Source organism: Ophidiomyces ophidiicola (genome assembly GCF_022830035.1).
Source record: "Ophidiomyces ophidiicola strain CBS 122913 chromosome Unknown scaffold_9, whole genome shotgun sequence".
Classification (NCBI taxonomy): domain Eukaryota; kingdom Fungi; phylum Ascomycota; class Eurotiomycetes; order Onygenales; family Onygenaceae; genus Ophidiomyces; species Ophidiomyces ophidiicola.
In genome coordinates this window covers 152,554-170,293 of record NW_026054649.1, presented here as the reverse complement: position 1 = coordinate 170,293, position 17,740 = coordinate 152,554, and the positions used below count along the sequence as shown (strand labels likewise).

At 47.7% G+C, this 17,740-nt stretch overlaps 8 protein-coding genes across 8 annotated transcripts; 2 read left to right on the top strand and 6 right to left on the bottom strand.

Moving 5' to 3' along the window:
* Window positions 1–67: 67 nt before the first annotated feature.
* On the top strand, window positions 68–1,188 carry LOZ57_002966 (uncharacterized protein; the record flags this gene model as incomplete). Its single annotated transcript, XM_049252021.1, has 2 exons — window positions 68–106; window positions 163–1,188. 2 exons carry the CDS (start codon window positions 68–70, stop codon window positions 1,186–1,188), a joined length of 1,065 nt encoding a protein of 354 aa, XP_049108904.1.
* A 230-nt stretch (window positions 1,189–1,418) lies between these two features.
* On the bottom strand, window positions 1,419–3,422 carry LOZ57_002965 (uncharacterized protein; the record flags this gene model as incomplete). Its single annotated transcript, XM_049252020.1, has 1 exon — window positions 1,419–3,422. One exon carries the CDS (start codon window positions 3,420–3,422, stop codon window positions 1,419–1,421), a length of 2,004 nt encoding a protein of 667 aa, XP_049108903.1.
* Window positions 3,423–4,237: 815 nt separating this feature from the next.
* Window positions 4,238–5,464, top strand: LOZ57_002964 (uncharacterized protein; the record flags this gene model as incomplete). Its single annotated transcript, XM_049252019.1, has 2 exons — window positions 4,238–4,510; window positions 4,613–5,464. The coding sequence occupies 2 exons, from the start codon at window positions 4,238–4,240 to the stop codon at window positions 5,462–5,464; spliced, it is 1,125 nt and encodes a 374-aa protein (XP_049108902.1).
* Window positions 5,465–5,798: 334 nt separating this feature from the next.
* SPP1 (COMPASS (complex proteins associated with Set1p) component) lies at window positions 5,799–7,992 on the bottom strand (the record flags this gene model as incomplete). Its single annotated transcript, XM_049252018.1, has 3 exons — window positions 5,799–6,910; window positions 6,976–7,613; window positions 7,985–7,992. The coding sequence occupies 3 exons, from the start codon at window positions 7,990–7,992 to the stop codon at window positions 5,799–5,801; spliced, it is 1,758 nt and encodes a 585-aa protein (XP_049108901.1).
* A 52-nt stretch (window positions 7,993–8,044) lies between these two features.
* Window positions 8,045–11,892, bottom strand: EFR3 (plasma membrane localization protein; the record flags this gene model as incomplete). The annotated part of the gene is made up of 2 exons (XM_049252017.1): window positions 8,045–11,600; window positions 11,678–11,892. 2 exons carry the CDS (start codon window positions 11,890–11,892, stop codon window positions 8,045–8,047), a joined length of 3,771 nt encoding a protein of 1,256 aa, XP_049108900.1.
* Window positions 11,893–12,923: 1,031 nt separating this feature from the next.
* soh1 (Mediator of RNA polymerase II transcription subunit 31) lies at window positions 12,924–13,388 on the bottom strand (the record flags this gene model as incomplete). The annotated part of the gene is made up of 1 exon (XM_049252016.1): window positions 12,924–13,388. One exon carries the CDS (start codon window positions 13,386–13,388, stop codon window positions 12,924–12,926), a length of 465 nt encoding a protein of 154 aa, XP_049108899.1.
* Window positions 13,389–13,905: 517 nt separating this feature from the next.
* Window positions 13,906–14,998, bottom strand: LOZ57_002960 (uncharacterized protein; the record flags this gene model as incomplete). Its single annotated transcript, XM_049252015.1, has 2 exons — window positions 13,906–14,839; window positions 14,964–14,998. The coding sequence occupies 2 exons, from the start codon at window positions 14,996–14,998 to the stop codon at window positions 13,906–13,908; spliced, it is 969 nt and encodes a 322-aa protein (XP_049108898.1).
* Window positions 14,999–15,326: 328 nt separating this feature from the next.
* LOZ57_002959 (uncharacterized protein) lies at window positions 15,327–17,618 on the bottom strand (the record flags this gene model as incomplete). The annotated part of the gene is made up of 6 exons (XM_049252014.1): window positions 15,327–15,477; window positions 15,540–16,557; window positions 16,611–16,814; window positions 16,872–17,160; window positions 17,258–17,401; window positions 17,469–17,618. 6 exons carry the CDS (start codon window positions 17,616–17,618, stop codon window positions 15,327–15,329), a joined length of 1,956 nt encoding a protein of 651 aa, XP_049108897.1.
* Between the last annotated feature and the right edge of the window lie 122 nt (window positions 17,619–17,740).

The following is a 17,740-nucleotide window of genomic DNA, read 5'->3' as shown; positions in this document are numbered from 1 at the left end:
GGAGATGCTGATTCAGTTGAGCTAGTCTGAGGTCGCACCGTTTCAAACCCGAGGCTTTCTAGCCGGAATGCAGCAGTGGATGATAGGGCTAGGGTTCGTTGTCGCAGTGAGTTTTCCGTCACATGTAAACCTCCATATCTCGCACTAAATCGCTTCCTTTAGCAATGGGTTGGCTACGGCTGCTCCCTTCTTCCCGGCATTCTCTCCTGGAGATTGCCACTATCGCTTCAAGTAGCACCAGCTATTGTCTTAGCGGCGGGCGCCCTATTTCTCCCAGAGAGTCCTCGTTGGCTTATTGAGCACAACAAACCAGATAACGGTCGTCAAGTGCTATGTCGCCTTCGCGGGACGCATGCCCACCTTAATCAAAAGTCCATAGACCAAGAATTCTGCGAAATCCAAAAGGCCATCTCACAGGAACGACTTTCCTCTGCAAAATCGTGGGCTGAGTTTTTTCGCTGCCCAGCCAAACGCCGTCGGGTATTTCTCGGTGCCGGGATCCAAGCCTTAACACAATGCTCTGGCATCAACGTAATAGCCTATTATGGCCCACGAATATATGCTGGCCTTGGGTTCTCCACGTCTCAATCCCTAATGATCATTGGGATATCCGGCGCATTGGCATGGACCTGGAACACTCTTTGCTTGTTTATTCTGGATCATGTCGGTCGACGAAAACTCTTAATTCCATCCTTTATCGGCATGGGTGCAACACTCTGCGTCGAAGTAGCTCTCTTCCAGGCCTTTGATCCCCGGACATCGCAAAATGATAACGCGCTGCGGGCACAGGTTGCTATGTACTTCGTGTTCACGCTGTGTTTCACATCGCTAGGCGTCATCTCGTGGATCTACCCGTCTGAAATTTTCCCCACGGCGATTAGAGCGCGAGGTACATCCGTGGCGACTGTTGTTAACTGGAGCTTGAATTTGGTTTTTGCCCAGTGTTCGCCAATTGCATTATCGCGACTAGGATATAAGTACTTTTACTTTTTCGTGACATTTAACTGGGCGGGAGCAATTTTGGTGTGGGCATTTTTTCCCGAAACTTTGGGGAAAACGTTGGAAGAGCTGGATGGCGTGTTCGAACCCAAGCTTAAGAACAATACGCCATCTTCCTCTGGCTATGCTTCAGCCGAAAAACCCAGTATTGAAACTAGGTCTGAGAGCAAAACAATCGAGCCCGCTTAAACGTGAAGTGGCAACAGCTCCCTGTTCATCAATATATTGAAATTATTCAGTTTTAAAGTAATAACCAAAGAGTCCGTTAGGAATCGTTCGGGGATAAATGTCCTCCTATACGAATTTCCTTGCGACAAATCCCCTTTTCCAACAACAAAGGCCTTCGCTCCAAATAGTGGACGGGTTCCGTTTTAAAGACATGGGTACCCAGGAGGGAAAAAAACGCCATAGTACAGCGCTTAGCTTCGTGGGATTGGCATGACATACTTCGTCAATGGTGCTGATAGAATTTCTTTTCTCAATGAATCCTCCCAGAGTGCCATTCTAGGCCACTGCAAATGAAGAGTCAGGAAGGAGAATAGCATCTCGTTCAGGGACATCCAGGAGACCCAGCACAGCCTCTTGGCAATTTTGAGCAGGCGTCCGACAAGCCAGGGTCGTTGATAGGGGTCAATGCCGGATTTAATAGCTCGCACTGTTAAGCTCTCGCCAGTTTCATGGTTGAATACGAGGTGGTTGCGGAGGTTTTCGTTATATTCCTCCTTCTCTAGATCACGGATACCAAACGTGTCGTCATAAGCGAGGAGAATTTGCAACAATGCTTCGACAGATTCATTCAAGTCGACTTCCTTGTCTACCAGTTTCATAGACAAGGCTTTGAGAAATCTATCTCGTTTCTCCGGGAGAAGGCGGTAGTCCCATAATGCGGCGTTGATCATCAGGAGAGACGCCAAACGGGATATGATTTGCTTTCGGGTGCCTGCTGTGGCAAAGCGTGCACCTGGTCCAGAGGATAGGATTTTATATAGGAGAGTATCCGTTGCAAATGACAGATTACGCCGTGGAGTGGTAGTCTTTTCAGACGACGAGGATGCGGTATCGAAGGCAAGACGCTCCGATCGACGGAGAAATTCGAGAAACGCTTCACACTGCGTCTCTATTTCGGTCATAGGATTAAAATCAGATAACGGAGATGGGCTAGGGTATTGAGAAGAGCTAGCCTGACTTGAGGAAGACGATACCGAGCCTGAAAACTCCGAACTTGGTTCGAAGTAGAAGGATGATTTTTGCGGGTGGGTAGAAAACCCTGAAAAAATATAATCAGACCAATTGATTAACATTGCCATTCGCCGGCTCTGTCTGAATGCTGCCGTACCGCCTCTCCTCGCTATCATCTCCATTGCGCCGCGCATGTGCCACCAACTTGGCTCTTTACGGTCGTTTCTCTGATCGAAATCCTCTACGGCAGCAGCACTTAGGGTCGCAGAAATTAAGGCGTCAGAGAAGTCGTTCGGATATATGGAGCGATGCTTGATTAAGGCCTTGAGTCCCTTATCGCGATGGGCTATAGATTCGGCCGTCTCGTCTAGTCCGCATACCCAGGCTTGCGAGCTTGAAGCGTGGACGAGAATAGTGTTTTGGAAGGCCATAGCCCCTTTCATTGCTTCAGGAACGAACACTTCATTATACCAGTTATGTGCCTTTCGCGGAAGAACATTGAATCCATAGGAGCAGGCAGGCATATAAGTAACGTAAAAATGGAACAGTTCCTCCTCTCTATCGGTTAGCTTCATGGGCAGGACGTTAAAAGGATCTTTCCATGCCGCACTAAGCAGCGTCTGTGGAGACGGTGATCGTGAAGCTGAAGAAGGAAAGACAGTTGATAAGCTGTAGGAGCAGTCCGAAGATTCAGGATAGCTTGTCATTCGAGAATGATTCGCACCCTGCTTTGAAAGGCTTTTCTCATCATTGCTTTGGGATGCTAGGTCCACCACGTCTAGTAATGTATAGTTGTCTAAGCTAGTAGAGTCACGTTCAATAGTTTCAATCAATTCCAAATCAATGTCGTGGCTACTATCGGCGTTCAACGGCCTGGAGGATTCCGTACTTATGGCTAAAGCCGTGGTATTAGTTCGACGTATTTGTCCACTAGATATACTTGAAGAGGAATCGTCATTGCGCTCCATCAAAACCAAAGAGCGCGTCTCTCCTTTAGCGCTTTTGTGGAGCGGCGCGACCAATGTGCTTCGGCTCAGGCGATTGTCGGGACGTTTCTTGGTAACTCGAACGGCTTTTTGAGCCTGGGATTTGGCGAGACCTCGTTTCTTCCGGACATGGTTCTGCATCACATGTCGTTTAATGGCTGTCTGATCAGGATTGCTCTCGTCCACAAACAGCAATAGGGCTCTGCTATTTGATCCATTCTCGCCATCGGGGTTGCCGGAGTTGTCTTTGGCCGTCATGGCCGTCTCATAGGTAACTTCACGCAGGTTTGAGACGTGAATTTATAGTTCCGTGGAACAGAAAACGAGGGTGGCCATTGCTGGCTACTTAAAGAACGGCCAGGGCGGGGAATATTAATAGACGGCGCATCAGACGCTGGAATCGGCATCACGAAGCGTATGACAGCGCCCACCATGCCGATCAAAGCATCCGGCCGCAGCACTTCGTGTGCCCTGCAGCTCTATTGGCAGCAAAGAACGTCGACGATTCGCTGGCCGCACGGAATCCGCAGCCGATCCGTCCATAGCACACGAGGCCAGCTAGTCCCTGTCCATGCTGTCTGCCCTTGGGGTCCATGCCAGGCGGTACATATGATCGTCTGTTGTTTCCAACCAGCTGGAACAGCTTCCTTGCTGGTCTTCAACGGATCGTTGGGCAACTTCACAGCTCTCTGACTGTATGTTCTGAACGTACGGAGTAGTTTAGGGTGTCGAAGAGACAATTGCGTGGCTGCTCAGGGAGCATTCAAGTATGTACCGACGGACGAACGTAGTTATGTAACTACTCCGTACATAGTTAGTTATTTCAGCCCGAGATTGCCCGATCGACGTACAGAGTCATTGCCGACCCCCATTATTGCATCTCTCTTTCATCCCAAGCGTCTTCTCCTCTAAAACCAACTCCAGGATGTTGTTTTGATTAGCAAGAGATGACACAGCCATGGAGTTAAGCCCGCGGCGCCACCAACACAAGCCTTGAGCCCAGGCAACATCATGGTCGGCTTCGCCCATCATTCACAGCTGACGATCTCGTTTGATCGATTGAAAGACCGTTGATGGCGGCGCGCCGCACGTCTCTGCATGAGGCTGCTCTGCCAATCCTCGCGTCTTCGCTTCTCCAAGCAGGCGGGGAAGACCAAGACTACTCTAAAAGCTCCAGCTGGAGTCTGGCATCCGATATTGAAAAAGGTATCCCAATTCTTCCTGGAGAGAGATCAGTGTTTGCGCCAGGCCGGGTTGTGGGAGTGACGGGACTACAGCCCGGTGTAGTGCAACAACAGCAGCAGGGGGATGGAGATCATTCGATAGTGCAAAATTGGGTATCTGAGGTGGGTGGGTGTATCAACACCTTTGCCTCCAGTCAAAATGTTTTTCCCTTGTTCTCGGTTTCGTTTCAGATATCTGAACAGGAGACTGATGTCGTATTCTAGTTCTCTACGCATATCCTCATTACTCTGCTAACAAGGGCACATTTGCCCTCTTTATCACTGCATTCACTACCATATGATCGCAGTACAGACACCTCAAAACTGCCACAAGTGTTCGTTGTGCAGTTTTACGAATTCCGCCTTTACACACTAGAATACCTATTCCAATCTTTGCAGCAAAAGCTTCCAGATTACACAGTGGAATCTATTCAGTCGATTCTTGATAATGTGACTATATTCCGTGCCTTTGATTTCAAGGAGTTTCTTGAAGCGATATCCAATGTCTCAAGCACCCTGCATTCCCAAGAAAAAGACCAAGAGGTTCCTTCAAGCACACTTCTTCTGCTGCAAGGTCTGGATCAGTCACTTGCAGAAATTCGACGTGCTTCTAGCAATCTGGCTGCACAAGCACGACTTGTGCCGTTCCTACGCACCCTTAGTGTCCTTTCTCGAACATACTCCAGCCATCTCACCGTGGTAGTGGTGAATTCAACTCTGATCCCGTCTTCATCATACTTTTCGGCTTGGGATTACATAGCCAAACAACATCTAGGCAACCCCCCTAATAAGGAGAAGGACGAGGCATATGCAGATCAATCTGGGCCTTGGGACAGTTATCTATCTCTTCGCTCGGTATTTTCCCGAGAACAAATGCAATATCAGCAGCAAAAATACTTGCCAACAGCGACAAGTCAAGGACGGAAGCCTGTATCGCTATACTCTTCCTCTGTATCTCGCTCCCTTGATCACGGCTTTGATACTCACCTACTTGTTTCAAAGAAAGGAACGAAAATGATCATTGAAGTTGCAAAGGATCGAGTAGGCGACAGCCTAGGAAGATGGCATGCATTATAGCTCAGCCTTACATACCGAGTCTTACTTGGCTGCGGGACAAACATTTTTTTTTTAGAACAGAAATCTGACTCCAGTTACTACTCTGTATGTACCGGAATTTAAACCAACTTGGGACACCAACTATAAAAGTTTTATGTAGGATTCTGCTAGAAAAATTCTTGTATGTTGTTGGTTGAAACTACAGTATCATAGTCAAAAATTCAATGATAAGAATACAAAATATAAAAAAATGAAAAGAGTATCAGGAATAAAATATAAAGTATAGTAGAAAGTCGGATATCGTCAACGCCGAGGAAAATGATCAAAACACCTTGTGATGCACCTTGTTGTAATTTCAGTCCTTACCGCCCATGCTGTTATCACGATCTCCATACGCCCTTAAAACAATGCCCTCGATAACCTCAGTAGCGCTTTTCTCACACTTCGCGAGCTGGCTCCTCAGCATTGACTGCTCAAAGAGCATGTCTTGTTGCTGGACCTTGATCCACTGCCTATGCTGTTCACATCGCTTTTTGCTACACACGCCTTTAATGATTTTATCAAGATCACTAGCTTCAGCGACACCGGTCATGGCCGTATCACCAGAATCATCCGTTGGCTGATCTGGATAAAGGTCGCCGTCTTTCAGTGCCGTTTGGCCAGCTTCAGATTGTCTCCAATCGTCGAATTCTTCATCAGACCAAGATAGTCGGTTGTCAAACCCGCAGATGTCTTTCCAGCCTTTGGCATCAATTTGTCGTAAACGCTCCAAGGCGGTCCTCCCATGCTGACGCACCAGATTGATAAACTTATCACGGTCACGAAGGATATTTGAACGCTTTACTAACGAATCCTTTTGTTTTTTGAGGATGCCCATTTGCCTTCTCTCTTCTGGGGTCCAGTCTATCTTGTCGGAAAGAGCATCAAGGTCGATATCTTCGTTGGGTTCTTCGTTTCTCGAGCGGAATGACTCAGCAATCTTACGGAGCGAATCGAGTTCCTGCGCTTCGGCTGAAAGGAGATTGTTTCCTAGATTTCGGAACTCCTCTGCAGAACTTACTCCGTCTGCCATCGCTTTCACTTCTTCCGGTGTGAGTATCCCTCCTTTGCAGTGTTCTCCGATTCCTTCAGCTTTAGTTTCTGTATCCTGATATTCTTCATCTGCGTCTTCCGCTTCGTTAGAGTGCAGTGTTCCCCTGTCTATAGAGACACGATCAAAATCTAGTAGGCGGCCTTTGTTCGTCGGAGCGGATGAGGCACGGCTTGTAGGATCCAGGTCGCGGACAGCGGAAACAGAACGACGTACATCTGCGTTGATTTTACGCATCATAAACTCCAAACCATGGTCGTCTGAACAGTATTTGCTTGGGGGTTTCATTAATACCCGTGCAGGTTTACGACAACCGGGGAGCCTACACATTCGTTTCCATGTAGTGCGGATACCTTGTTTCTCCTCACAATTGGGACCTTTACGATTCAGTTACTCATCACATAAAACCACGCCAACTGTCATGTATGAATGGCCCACTTACAAATATATTTATCAATAAGATCAGCGTCAGCCTGCTTCATATTGACGCATTTTCCATGGAACCAATCTTCACAGCCGCCATCGCAGGCAATCATCCACGTATGGTTGTCAGGCTTACGACAGATGCAAAATAGCTCTGACGGGTCCACATCCTCACCATCCACATCCTTATTGTGCTTTCGAGGTCTGCCGCGGCGTTTCGGCTCGGGTGCCGGCGATCCGGCAACCGAAACAGAGGGCTGCTTCAAGTTTCGCTGGGTGGAGGATTTGGCGCGCGCGGATGTGGGCGTTGCTGAATTTCGACGGGATCCCGCATTGCTATCAATGCTATCGGCATCGTTGAGTTTGCGCTTTTTCGCGACTGGCTTGCGCACCGTTTCTTTTTTCAGAACAGGTGGAGTAGTCTTCAGCGACGGGGCGGGAGAGAATATTTCAGCAGACGAAGCTCGCGAGACGGACTCTTGCTTTAGGTCGACGATTTTTTTCGGGGTTGGAAAATCGGTGGTCACGTTGGCCGTGGGAGGGGCGCCGTTAAGGGAGGGCTCCTCGACCTTGACGCTGGACGCCTCCTTCTTCTCCTCGCCACTAGATGGGCCTAAGAGTAGGTCGCCCATGTCGCCGCTCATATCAGCAGTAAGGCTGGAGGTGCATTGCGGAGTTGCTGGCCGTCAGGGCGAAGTTGGATGCTTCCAAGAGTGAATATCTTATGGATGACTAAGCAAGGGGAAGCTCGCCGCAAACACAAAGGGTTGATTGGTAGGCGGGAAACACGATTGACTGACACCAGAGAGCACCCAAGCGGCTTTCTCCATGCTTGATTATGACTGGTAACAATTGTGGCCTTCTGTAGGGAGAAACATTTTTACAATGATTTTGGATAGATACTATCTTTACATCACAAAGCAGCCATCTAAACATGCTGAACAAGAATAAAGAAACGCTTGCTGAAAAGTAAAAGCAGAGTACGCCTATCACTACAATTATCAGTAACAAAATACAAGAAATTGTACATTGGCATTGTAAAATGCAGGATGGGGCAGAGGAAACAGGAGAAAAGGGCAGAAAACTGCTCAGTAAGGGGGTGGGCCAATACCCCCCCGAGTGTCACCTGTTGCTCGATTCCAGGAAGCGGACCTGGGAGAAAGAAAATCGGCTTTGCGAGAGTGAGCCGGGTTGAAATCAGCAGTCGAAGGACGTAGGTGCGCTTGCTTTCCTTTATGAACGGAACGGCGACTTTCGGCCACTCTATGGGAAGATTCTGCAGAGACAGCGTCACCGCCAACGCCATTTGGCTGCATCTCATTCCGGATTGCAAGCCCCTGGAGCAGCTTATCTACATCCACAGGTTGGCCTGAGCTCAAGGTTCTTGATGCTTCCTGCCTCGACCAATCGCTGCCCGTCCCATGACAATCCTGAGCTGGAGGTGCCGTTTCCGTAGTATCAGCGGTAATAGCAATACCGATGTTGTTGCAATCTAAACTGTAATTATGGAGATTCTCGTCGAGAATTCCATTAGGTTCGGAGCCCTTCCGCTCATGTATGCTCGCGTTCAAAGACTTTTTCCTTGTCAGGGATTTACTTTGGCGGAGAGTGGCCGTGCTGCTGCCCTGACTCTTCGATGGAGCCCTAGCCTGACGACCAGGGGCCGTGGAAGGCCTATCTGCAGCAATCGGTGACGGCGACGTAGAGTTGGAAGCCGATGCGCTGCGGGAGCCGGAAGGAAAACAACCAGGGATAGCTAGTGAAGATGGCAGAGGCGGCACTGGGGGAATGCATTCAGCATCCAGGCGATTGTTAGATTGATCTGGCGCTCGATTGCCGTTGGGCTGAGTGTTAAAATCTCGAGCAGAACCTAAATTCTCCCGAGCGGAAAGCGGCCTGTCTGTCACAGCAGCTGTTCCAGCATCAGATATAGATAAATCGTCACTAAGCATGCTTTCAATGCTGGAAGCAGTACTGTCTACCCTTTGACGACCACGTAGCGGACTTGGCTGGCGAACCTTTGCCGTTCCAATTACAGACAGAACACGCCGTAACTCATGTACCCGTACTGTCGAGTCTCGGCTAGATGCTGTAGGAGATGTCTGTTGCTCAACAACGCTTTGTCGCCTGGCGTTCTCGACACCCACCAAACAAACCGCGGGAAGGGTGGTAGAAATGGGGCGATCTTGACGACTTCCGACAGGAGCTGTGATACTAATAGGGAGAGCGCCTGTGGCCGTTCGAGAGCCACTAAGGGAAGATTCTTTTGCTTTCTCTTTTTCAATTGCAGTCAAGCAAGCTTCTCTCGACCAAGGTGCCAGCATTTGCTCCTTGACATATAAAGGCAATTGAGAGCCTCCAATCGAATGTGAGAAGTTTTGGGTGTTGGGTCCTAGGGAAGAGATTGAAAAGGAGCGCCCAGGAGAGTTCGCTGGACTGCTAGGAGGAGATATATAAGATGAATTGTACGAAATCTCGATTTGAGATACAAGGTCGTCCAGTGATGTGAAAGGTGAATAAAATTCCTTGTCCGGTTCTTGACGCGACGGGGCTTTATCGGCCAGGCTGGGAGAAGGGATGTGCTGTAATGGTTGCGGTGGAAGCTGAACCTTGTTAAGCCAAACGCCGTAGGTTTTCCTTTTGCATATTTCTTGAATAATTTCGTTACCGACTTTCGTTCCTTCTAGGTTGAACTTTTCCACCAATGTTAGAAGATAGCCGTGAACAAGACTGCCGACCTGGAGCATCTTTGAAGCATGTACAGAACACCCCGAAGAAAAAAAGGAGGCTTGAAGCTTCATAAGCACAGGTAGGGTGTACCTGACGGAGTTAACTCCCATATGTTCGACCAGGTTAACCAGAAGAAGATGATAAAGGAGGACATCAGATTCAGTGGTGGGTAATTCCGAAAAAACATCAAACAAAGTCAAATGGAGGAGCTGCAGAAACGTTGAAGCATGATTCATTACGGCATTTTCTCGTTGGGAGGCGCTCGATACAACCCTTCTCGAAAGCCTTTCTGAGTTGTCGGATACGTCCCGTCGATTAAGTATTCTTGACAATCTCGTCTGATCTGCCGGAACTCTGAGGTCAGTCTTATTTGTCTCCAGTTTTAGCCAGGAAATCAAGGCTGCAGCATAAGTATTGCGGACTTTGTTGTTAGGATCTCGAAGTAGCCATTGGGTACCTTCCCATACATGCAGTGGAACGCGATTCCTCGAACCAGCTCCTGAAACCGAGCCTCGTAGGTTGGCCACTATCAGAATGTCTTTTGTCGCTCGCAATGCAGTGACTCTCGCTATTGGGGACGAAAAGTAGCTCTCAGTATTATGATCCGCGCGAGAATTGTTTTGTTTGGTGTTCCCATTATCTGTTTCCAACTCATTATCAGAACATTGTTCAACTGGACACGGTTTTATGCGTGTTACTATGGCTCGAATCATATCCGAAACTTGGTCTCCGTAGTAAATATGTGTCGCCAAATTACCAACGCATTTCTCAGTTAATTCAAGCAATTCAGCCCATAAAGGATGCAAATAGCCGATTTCATTGTCATTCGTTGGCGATGCGGGTGTAGACTTCTCGGTTTGTGGCGGCGATTGCAACTTCAGGTTTCCAGTATCCTGGGCAAGAAAAAGCGATTGCAAAAACTGCACCAGCCCGATTAGCACATCCATTACGCTAAGGCCAATTAAGCTGATAGAAGAGCTGAGTAACCAATCCATCATGGAAGCCAATGTAAGATGAGGCTCAAAATTTCCGTCAACGATGGGGCGATCTGTTAAGGCTTCCAATAAAGTCACAAGAATGACAAAACGATCCTGTACTGGAGTCCAGTTGGCAATGACATCTAATAAATTGGTAGCCCAATTTTCTTTCCCCCTTGCCCCGGTATTTCGTTCACCTTTTTCGTATCTGGGTGGAGGCCGCCGAGCAATAAAGGTTAGCACCAGCGAGGTGGCCAGCCGGATCTGTACTCTATTTGTTCCAGCAAATACTTTTTCTAGGCACCGTAACGCCAGGACACGGGCTTCGACCTCTGCCATCTTATCGGCATCCGCCGCAGAGCTAGACGCAGTCTCCCGGTGGCCGTTGCCTTCAACAGTGTCAACAGTTTGTACCGTCGAGATGCTCATGCGACGACGACGTAACTGTTCTCGTTCCAGCCGTTCCGAGCTCTTTGCCTTTTCCTGCAAAGGAGATAAACCAGGGTCCCCGTTGGCATATAAATTCTCCAGAATCACAGGAAGTACAATGGATAACTGTTTGGGGCCATCCGTGGACAGTAGTTCGGAAGTCACAATACATTTGATTGCCTTCAAACCCACTGTTCTCCATCTTAACACAGCCTGAGGGCTCAAAGGAGATTTTGTGGCGGCGGGTGTGTCTGTAGATGCGAAGCTTGCGTATGTCTGCACAATATCTCGATAAGGAATAATATATTCATGGTCCGCCGTAAGCATTGCACTATCTTGGTGACGACAGAATAGTTCGAATGTTGGCACAGTTTCTTCCACCATCGATATTTCACGGGAGCGTAGAACGATATCAAGGACAGTGAGAACGGATCGTGCATAGAGGGCCAACTCTTTCGGAACTTTCTCAATAAGAGCGGCGAGAATCTGGAGAGTCACCTGAACGTTCCTAAAAAAAAAAGGTCAATATGGTGACATTATAGTACAACATGACCGCAAATGGCCATCCCCCCGGTTTCTTCATACCCAATTTTACCCCGCCAAACATCCCTGGCAGCCCTTTTTTCCAGAAACGCTCCCACCTTCTGGAGTTTACTTCGCCGCGTGCTAGCATAATAGAGTAGATAGCTGAGTTCCGACGAATTGGGTTTGACAGACTGCACGCCTTTCTGAAACCGCGGATAGCATTTGAGGATCAGGACTTGGTGTTTGGGGCGACATGACTGGCGGACGGAATTCATGTGTGCGAGAAATCGCTTTCCAGTGTGGAGCGTAGTGGTAAAGGGGTGGAAGGGAAGTTAAGGGGACGCCGCCCCGAAAGGTCAGGATAGGGCCTAAAGGTCAGCTCCAAACGACTATAGTTCGCTGTCGAGAAGCAAATCACAGATTGGACAGCAAAGTCTGGGGTTGAGGCGCGGCTGGTTGACGGAGGAGGTGGTTCAGAATGCTGATGTTGTCATGAAAGAAGTCAATTGCGGTCTTCAGGGGCGGAAGGAGGCCGAGATGCCAGCGTCCCTCAGGGCCCAGCTAGACAGACTTGTTGACAGAAGGTGCCGATCGCGCATGTGATAGATGCCATAGAAGAAGTGCCGTTTGGTAACTTGCGATGCGTGGCTTTTCCGATTTATTCTGCGATTTACTTGTCTAACCGGGTCGTGGCTAAAATTATACACACACATAGCTTACGAGCACATTACGGATTTGTTACACTGCCAAGAGGCAGTTAGGGCACGGGTCTCCACAAAACAGGTATCGACCATTCCTAAAGTAGAAAGGATATAACGGTACAGTACTGGGAGAGCATATCATGATACACGCCGTCGATGTTGGGGTCATCTTTGCCCAGCCAAAGGTTGGACTTGGTCTGGGGCCGTGATGCTGCGTGCGACGCAAATAGTTCCGCTGTAATGAAGGGACGGTATAGATCCATCCACAGCTCAAAGGATCTCCATCCTTATTGTAATCAAGTAATGGCTCAAGCTTGAGTTAAAATGGAGTACTCCCAGCTCCTATAACGCACACCGCCGTTAGGCCGGGACAATCCTGGATTCCTCGGCGAAAGAAAACGTTGGTTTTCACGGCGATAATACATCCCTGTAGTTACTCCAACTCGGTGGAAGAGAAAGTAACGTCATTAACAACTCTGGCCAATCAAATGGGTGTCAACAATGAGCTCACGGGGCCAATCAAGGAGGCACAAAAAACGCCGGTTGAAGTGGCCGACGTGCGACTCGATCTGGTATATCATCTTGAGGGCAAATTCATAGTGGTCTCAAATAGTAGCGGTGTCTTTGCTCTCTGTCCCACTTTCTATGCCCTTCTTCCCATTGTCTCCCTCTTCAACCTGCACGGCAACGTCGGGTGGCGTACCAAGAAGGGTTTCGATAACCTGCGGCCTAATCACCGCAACACGAAACGACTCCTCCTGTAGCAGCCGCAAAGTCCTCAGGGTGGCCTGGGGATGAGTCAAGAACTGAACATACTCAGGCCGCTTCCAGTAATCGTAAAGATAGGCAAGATATGCTGCAAACGCTTGAGCTTCAGGCGATGTCGATGGATTATCACTTTCCGAGCGCGTTGCAGACTGAGAGGAGATGCCTAGTAGGTGTGGATACGTTACGGCGAGGTGGGAGATGTAGTAGGGGTTTGCGAGCGACAGAACGAACTCGAGTTCAAGTGTGAATCGCGGATCCGATAAGTGGGGTGGTGGGGGAATTAATCCTGCTTCCTGTGCCATTGTTAATTCGAATTCTCAGTGAAGTAAATACATCTCCAGGTATTCCGAGCATTGAATTGTGAGGATGTTGGTTGAGAACGTGCAAGGACCCACCATTTTTGGCCGTGAAGAGATCACGTGGTGACCTTGGTTTCCAGGCCCCAAATATTTTGTCTCTACAAAGCACACAATATATTAATAGTACATACATTAGTTAGTTCAAGGCTGCAAGCACAAAATGCATCTGCCGGGCTTACAAATAAAGTGGTATTTCAACTACGTTTCTAGTTATTGTGCTCCGTACAAAGTAAACTACTCTCAGTTTCAAATCAATGAGTTTGGTTAATCTTCTTCATTTATTGCAATTCTTAAAAGCTATTGTACATGGGCATGAAGCAAAACAGGAGACAAGCTACCAAATATATTCACGATAAGGAAGACTCAGTCAAAAGCAGAAAGTGTAATTAAAGTTTCATAGCATCATCGCGTGTTGAAATCAATTCAGGGAGCGCCATTAAAGAACGAGAGATAGTATCGTTTAGTCGATGCGAATACGCTTCGATGTTGGTGCCGCTGCTTTGGGAACGATGATATGCAAAATTCCATCTTTCAAGTTGGCGCGGACAAGTTCTTGATTCACACGGGTTGGGAAGGAGAATGTTCGCTGAAATTCACCGATGGAACGTTCGCTGACCCAATATTTGTGGCCGGGCTTCTTGGTCACGGATTTGGAGCTGGCATGTTGCTTGGTTATAGCTGATGCTTCGACTGGCGTGGAGGGAGCACCCTCGTCTTCAACAGTAGGCTGGTGGGAACTCTTGACAGAGGCGGCGTCTTCAGAGACAGCTTCATTATCAGACTGAGTGTCGTTTGTAGCCGTATATTCGCGTTTAGAATGGCCTTTGACAACTAGAGTATGATCATCGGTGAATTCGATCTCGATGTCCTTCTGGTTGATTCCAGGGAGTTCGCCGTCCAGATGGTAAGAATCATTAACTTCACGAACATCGAACTTAGGCGTGAAGTTTCTTAGAGATGGCATGGCGTTACCGCGGCAAGCGGATGCTCGATGGTTGTCATAGTCATCCAAGAGGTGGAAGAGAGGGGTGAAATCCCCAGCAGTGAGACGAGGAAAGAATGCCATGTTATGAAGTTGACGTTGAGCGGATAGAGCCGTTGGTCTTTTCGAAGTTCTCACTTTGGTAACTGGGAGAGTTTTCAAGTTGGAAAGAAGATTTCTGCTTGATCGCATAAAAGGCTTGGTCTTTGAAAGTTGCTTGCTGTCTGTCTTGATCGAAAAGTGCGGCCCATGGTGAGAGTTGAGGCCTTTTATAACTGGGGGTAAGAAACTAGAATCTACTGGCACAGTCAAGAAGATTATGATTTCAAATCGAGATCTAAGTAGCTGGGCAATTCGCGATGGCGTTGGTGTGTTGTGGGTGATTCTCGAAACATGGAGAGTATTCCCGAAACTGCGGAAAATTAAGCTCCTTAAGGTTTAACTATTCTAGAAGGTTCAAGAAGGTGCCTGTGTCGCGCTATCTCTAAAACGGTTAGCAATATTCACCGGAAGAACTTTATTCCTAATTTGGCCACCCGATTTGGACTGCTTTCAAGTTTTGCTTGCGCATTGCTGGAATTTGGGAGGTATGGTCACAGCTCTCAAAGCAACTAAACGTGGCAAAAGTAGTTTTAATATGTTGCATGATCCCCCTTTCCGTAAAGCTTTTTGGATGCCAGGGGCGATATTATGGGACGCAAAGTGAAAGGCTACTCTAACATCATCTTTCCCAGAAGTCGTGAAAAGTTGACGTACAGTAATAATTTTTCAATGCGGTATCAACTGTGAGGAGTTTGACATCCTATAAGCTTAAAAGGCTCAAGGTATATATACCTAAAACATTATGTTTAGGAGCATACAAAATATTTCATAGTATTGCGGTTCTTGACTTATCAGTACTAATCATGTTTCTCAGAGGTGTTATTTTTCACTTGCTGAGGGGGAATAATATTTTTATCGACAGGAACAACAGGTTCATCAACTTGTTTGAACGATGAAGATTCTGGAGTAGATGTATCCAAGACTTCTTCGCGCCAGAAATCTTTCTTTCTATTACAAGTAGTCAGTAAACACTTCTTTCCTGCACAATCCAGAGTAATGATACAACTAACCCTTTAGATAACCTGACTAGCCACCCGGGCAATATCCCTCCTTCAATCTTGTATGTCCAGGGCTCTTTAAATGTCTTGTTTTCTGGTATCAACCTTCCCCTGGATATTGTTTCGAGGATCCAAATCAGCGTATTCAGAAGGATGTAAGTCAATATGCCAGCTATTAACCCATATGCAATTGAATATGTGAAAGGCATAGTAGCAAGGCAGATGAAAGCTGGTATAGCGTCGCCCATGTACTTCCAATTGATGTCCGCCGCGACTTTGGTCATCATACAACCCACGAGGATGAGCGTACATCCTGTTGCCCAAGGAGGTATGGATGCAAAAATAGGGGCGAAAAATATGGAAATAAAGAAGCAAAGGCCCGTGACCATGGCAGTAATACCGGTAGCACCACCTTCAGATATACCGGCGCCAGATTCGACAAATGCTGTTACTGGGGAACAGCCGAAAAGCGAGCCGATAGAAATACTGAGGGCATCGACGATGTATGCCATTGCTGAGCCCTCAAAGTCCTGCGTCCTTTCGTCAATGGCGCCACAGTAACGAGCCATTGAGTACATGGTCCCAGTCATATCTAAGATATCGACATATAGGAATGTGACCAGGGCAAGAACAAACTGACCGCCGGCATTACTAAGATCCCAGTCTTGAACGGCGAGAGTCTTTTCGATCTTATGGAATGTAACCACCCTTTTGAAGAAATTAAACGAATCATCGCCCTGCTGGGTATAAGGGAAGTAAGTGACGTCTGTCGATCGGGGCCATGAAATAATTGAAACTAAAAGAATGCCGGCAATGAATGCTCCTTTGACGCGATACATTAAAAGGATGGCCGTTACAAAACCACCGCAGAAGATCCCGATCCACATGGTGGGATTACGCATTTTCGCCCCGGATGGACAGGTTTTGTCACTACCCATCATACCTGGGACACAGCCAGCCAGTGTTAGGGGGGTGCTTTGGTCTCCTGTAATTGCACCAATACCAGCACTATAGGTCAATCCAATAAGAGCTGGGTTGATGAGTAAGTAAATAGTCAATAAGCCAGGGTGTGCAACGGCATACTTAAATATAATCCAATACCAGCACCTGATGCGAGCTTGATAGACCTTGGAATCGCCCTAGCCAGCCACTGGCGTAGACCAAGCAGAGATAATCCAACGAAGACAAAACCTTCGACAAACACCGCGGTCAACGCAAGTCGATAACTGACGGTTCCCGTACCATGGAAGCCCACGACATTATATGCAAAGTAGGCGTTTAAACCCACTAACCGGCATGTCAGCCCCTGAACTCCCTTATAGAAATTGAACTGAATTGACCTACTTCCCGGTGCCAATGCAATTGGCATATTCGAAAACAGCCCCAAACAAAACGACGACAGGGCCGAAATCGCCGCGGTAGCCGTGATGAGATCTCGTCTGATCACATTCAGACATAGTTTATACTCGATGTTATTTGTGCACTTGGGGTCTTCACGATCGTTGCATACACATGTGCCCCCAGAATCAGTCAGGATGGTTGCATTGACGGAAATGATATATGCCATTGCAAAAAATGTAGTGAGACCAGCACGAATCTCCGTCGAAAATCTCGAATCCTTTCGTTCCAGCCGCTATGTATGATTAGGCATTGTCAGAAAATTTCATCTCAAAGAATGGAAAAAAAAATCCACGAAAAAAGTAAATGGTAGTTCAGGGAGCTCTTCTTACATGACCGGAGCCTTCCAGGCGAAACCGGTAGCCAAAGCGCGTCTTTGCGACTGCATTGTTAATGCGATCCACCCAGCCTCCCATGATATCCAAATGATAGCTGCGTTGCGTTTCCTTCGAGAACAAAAGTGGTAAACTGCGTCGCTAGCAGTATGACAGCAAACTTTAGAAATAAAACAAAACGTCAAATCATTATCGAGATACACTATACAGCCAAATCGTGGAGAGAATATCGAGAGGCCAGAAGCCCATGCGAACGAGAGGACGAGCTACCAAGGCTAGGGTCAGGAATCGAGGGCGCACGCGATACATATGTCGCCCCCGCAGCCAGGGACCCAAGATAAGCTCGAAATTTTTCCATCGTGGAGAAGCTAAATCTAATCCTGCAGAGAAAACCTTGGTTCGCCGCGTCTTTTTGGCTTCTTTGATCCAGTCTCCAGTCAAAAAGCGTTTCGAGACAACCAAGGGCCCATCCGCTAAAAC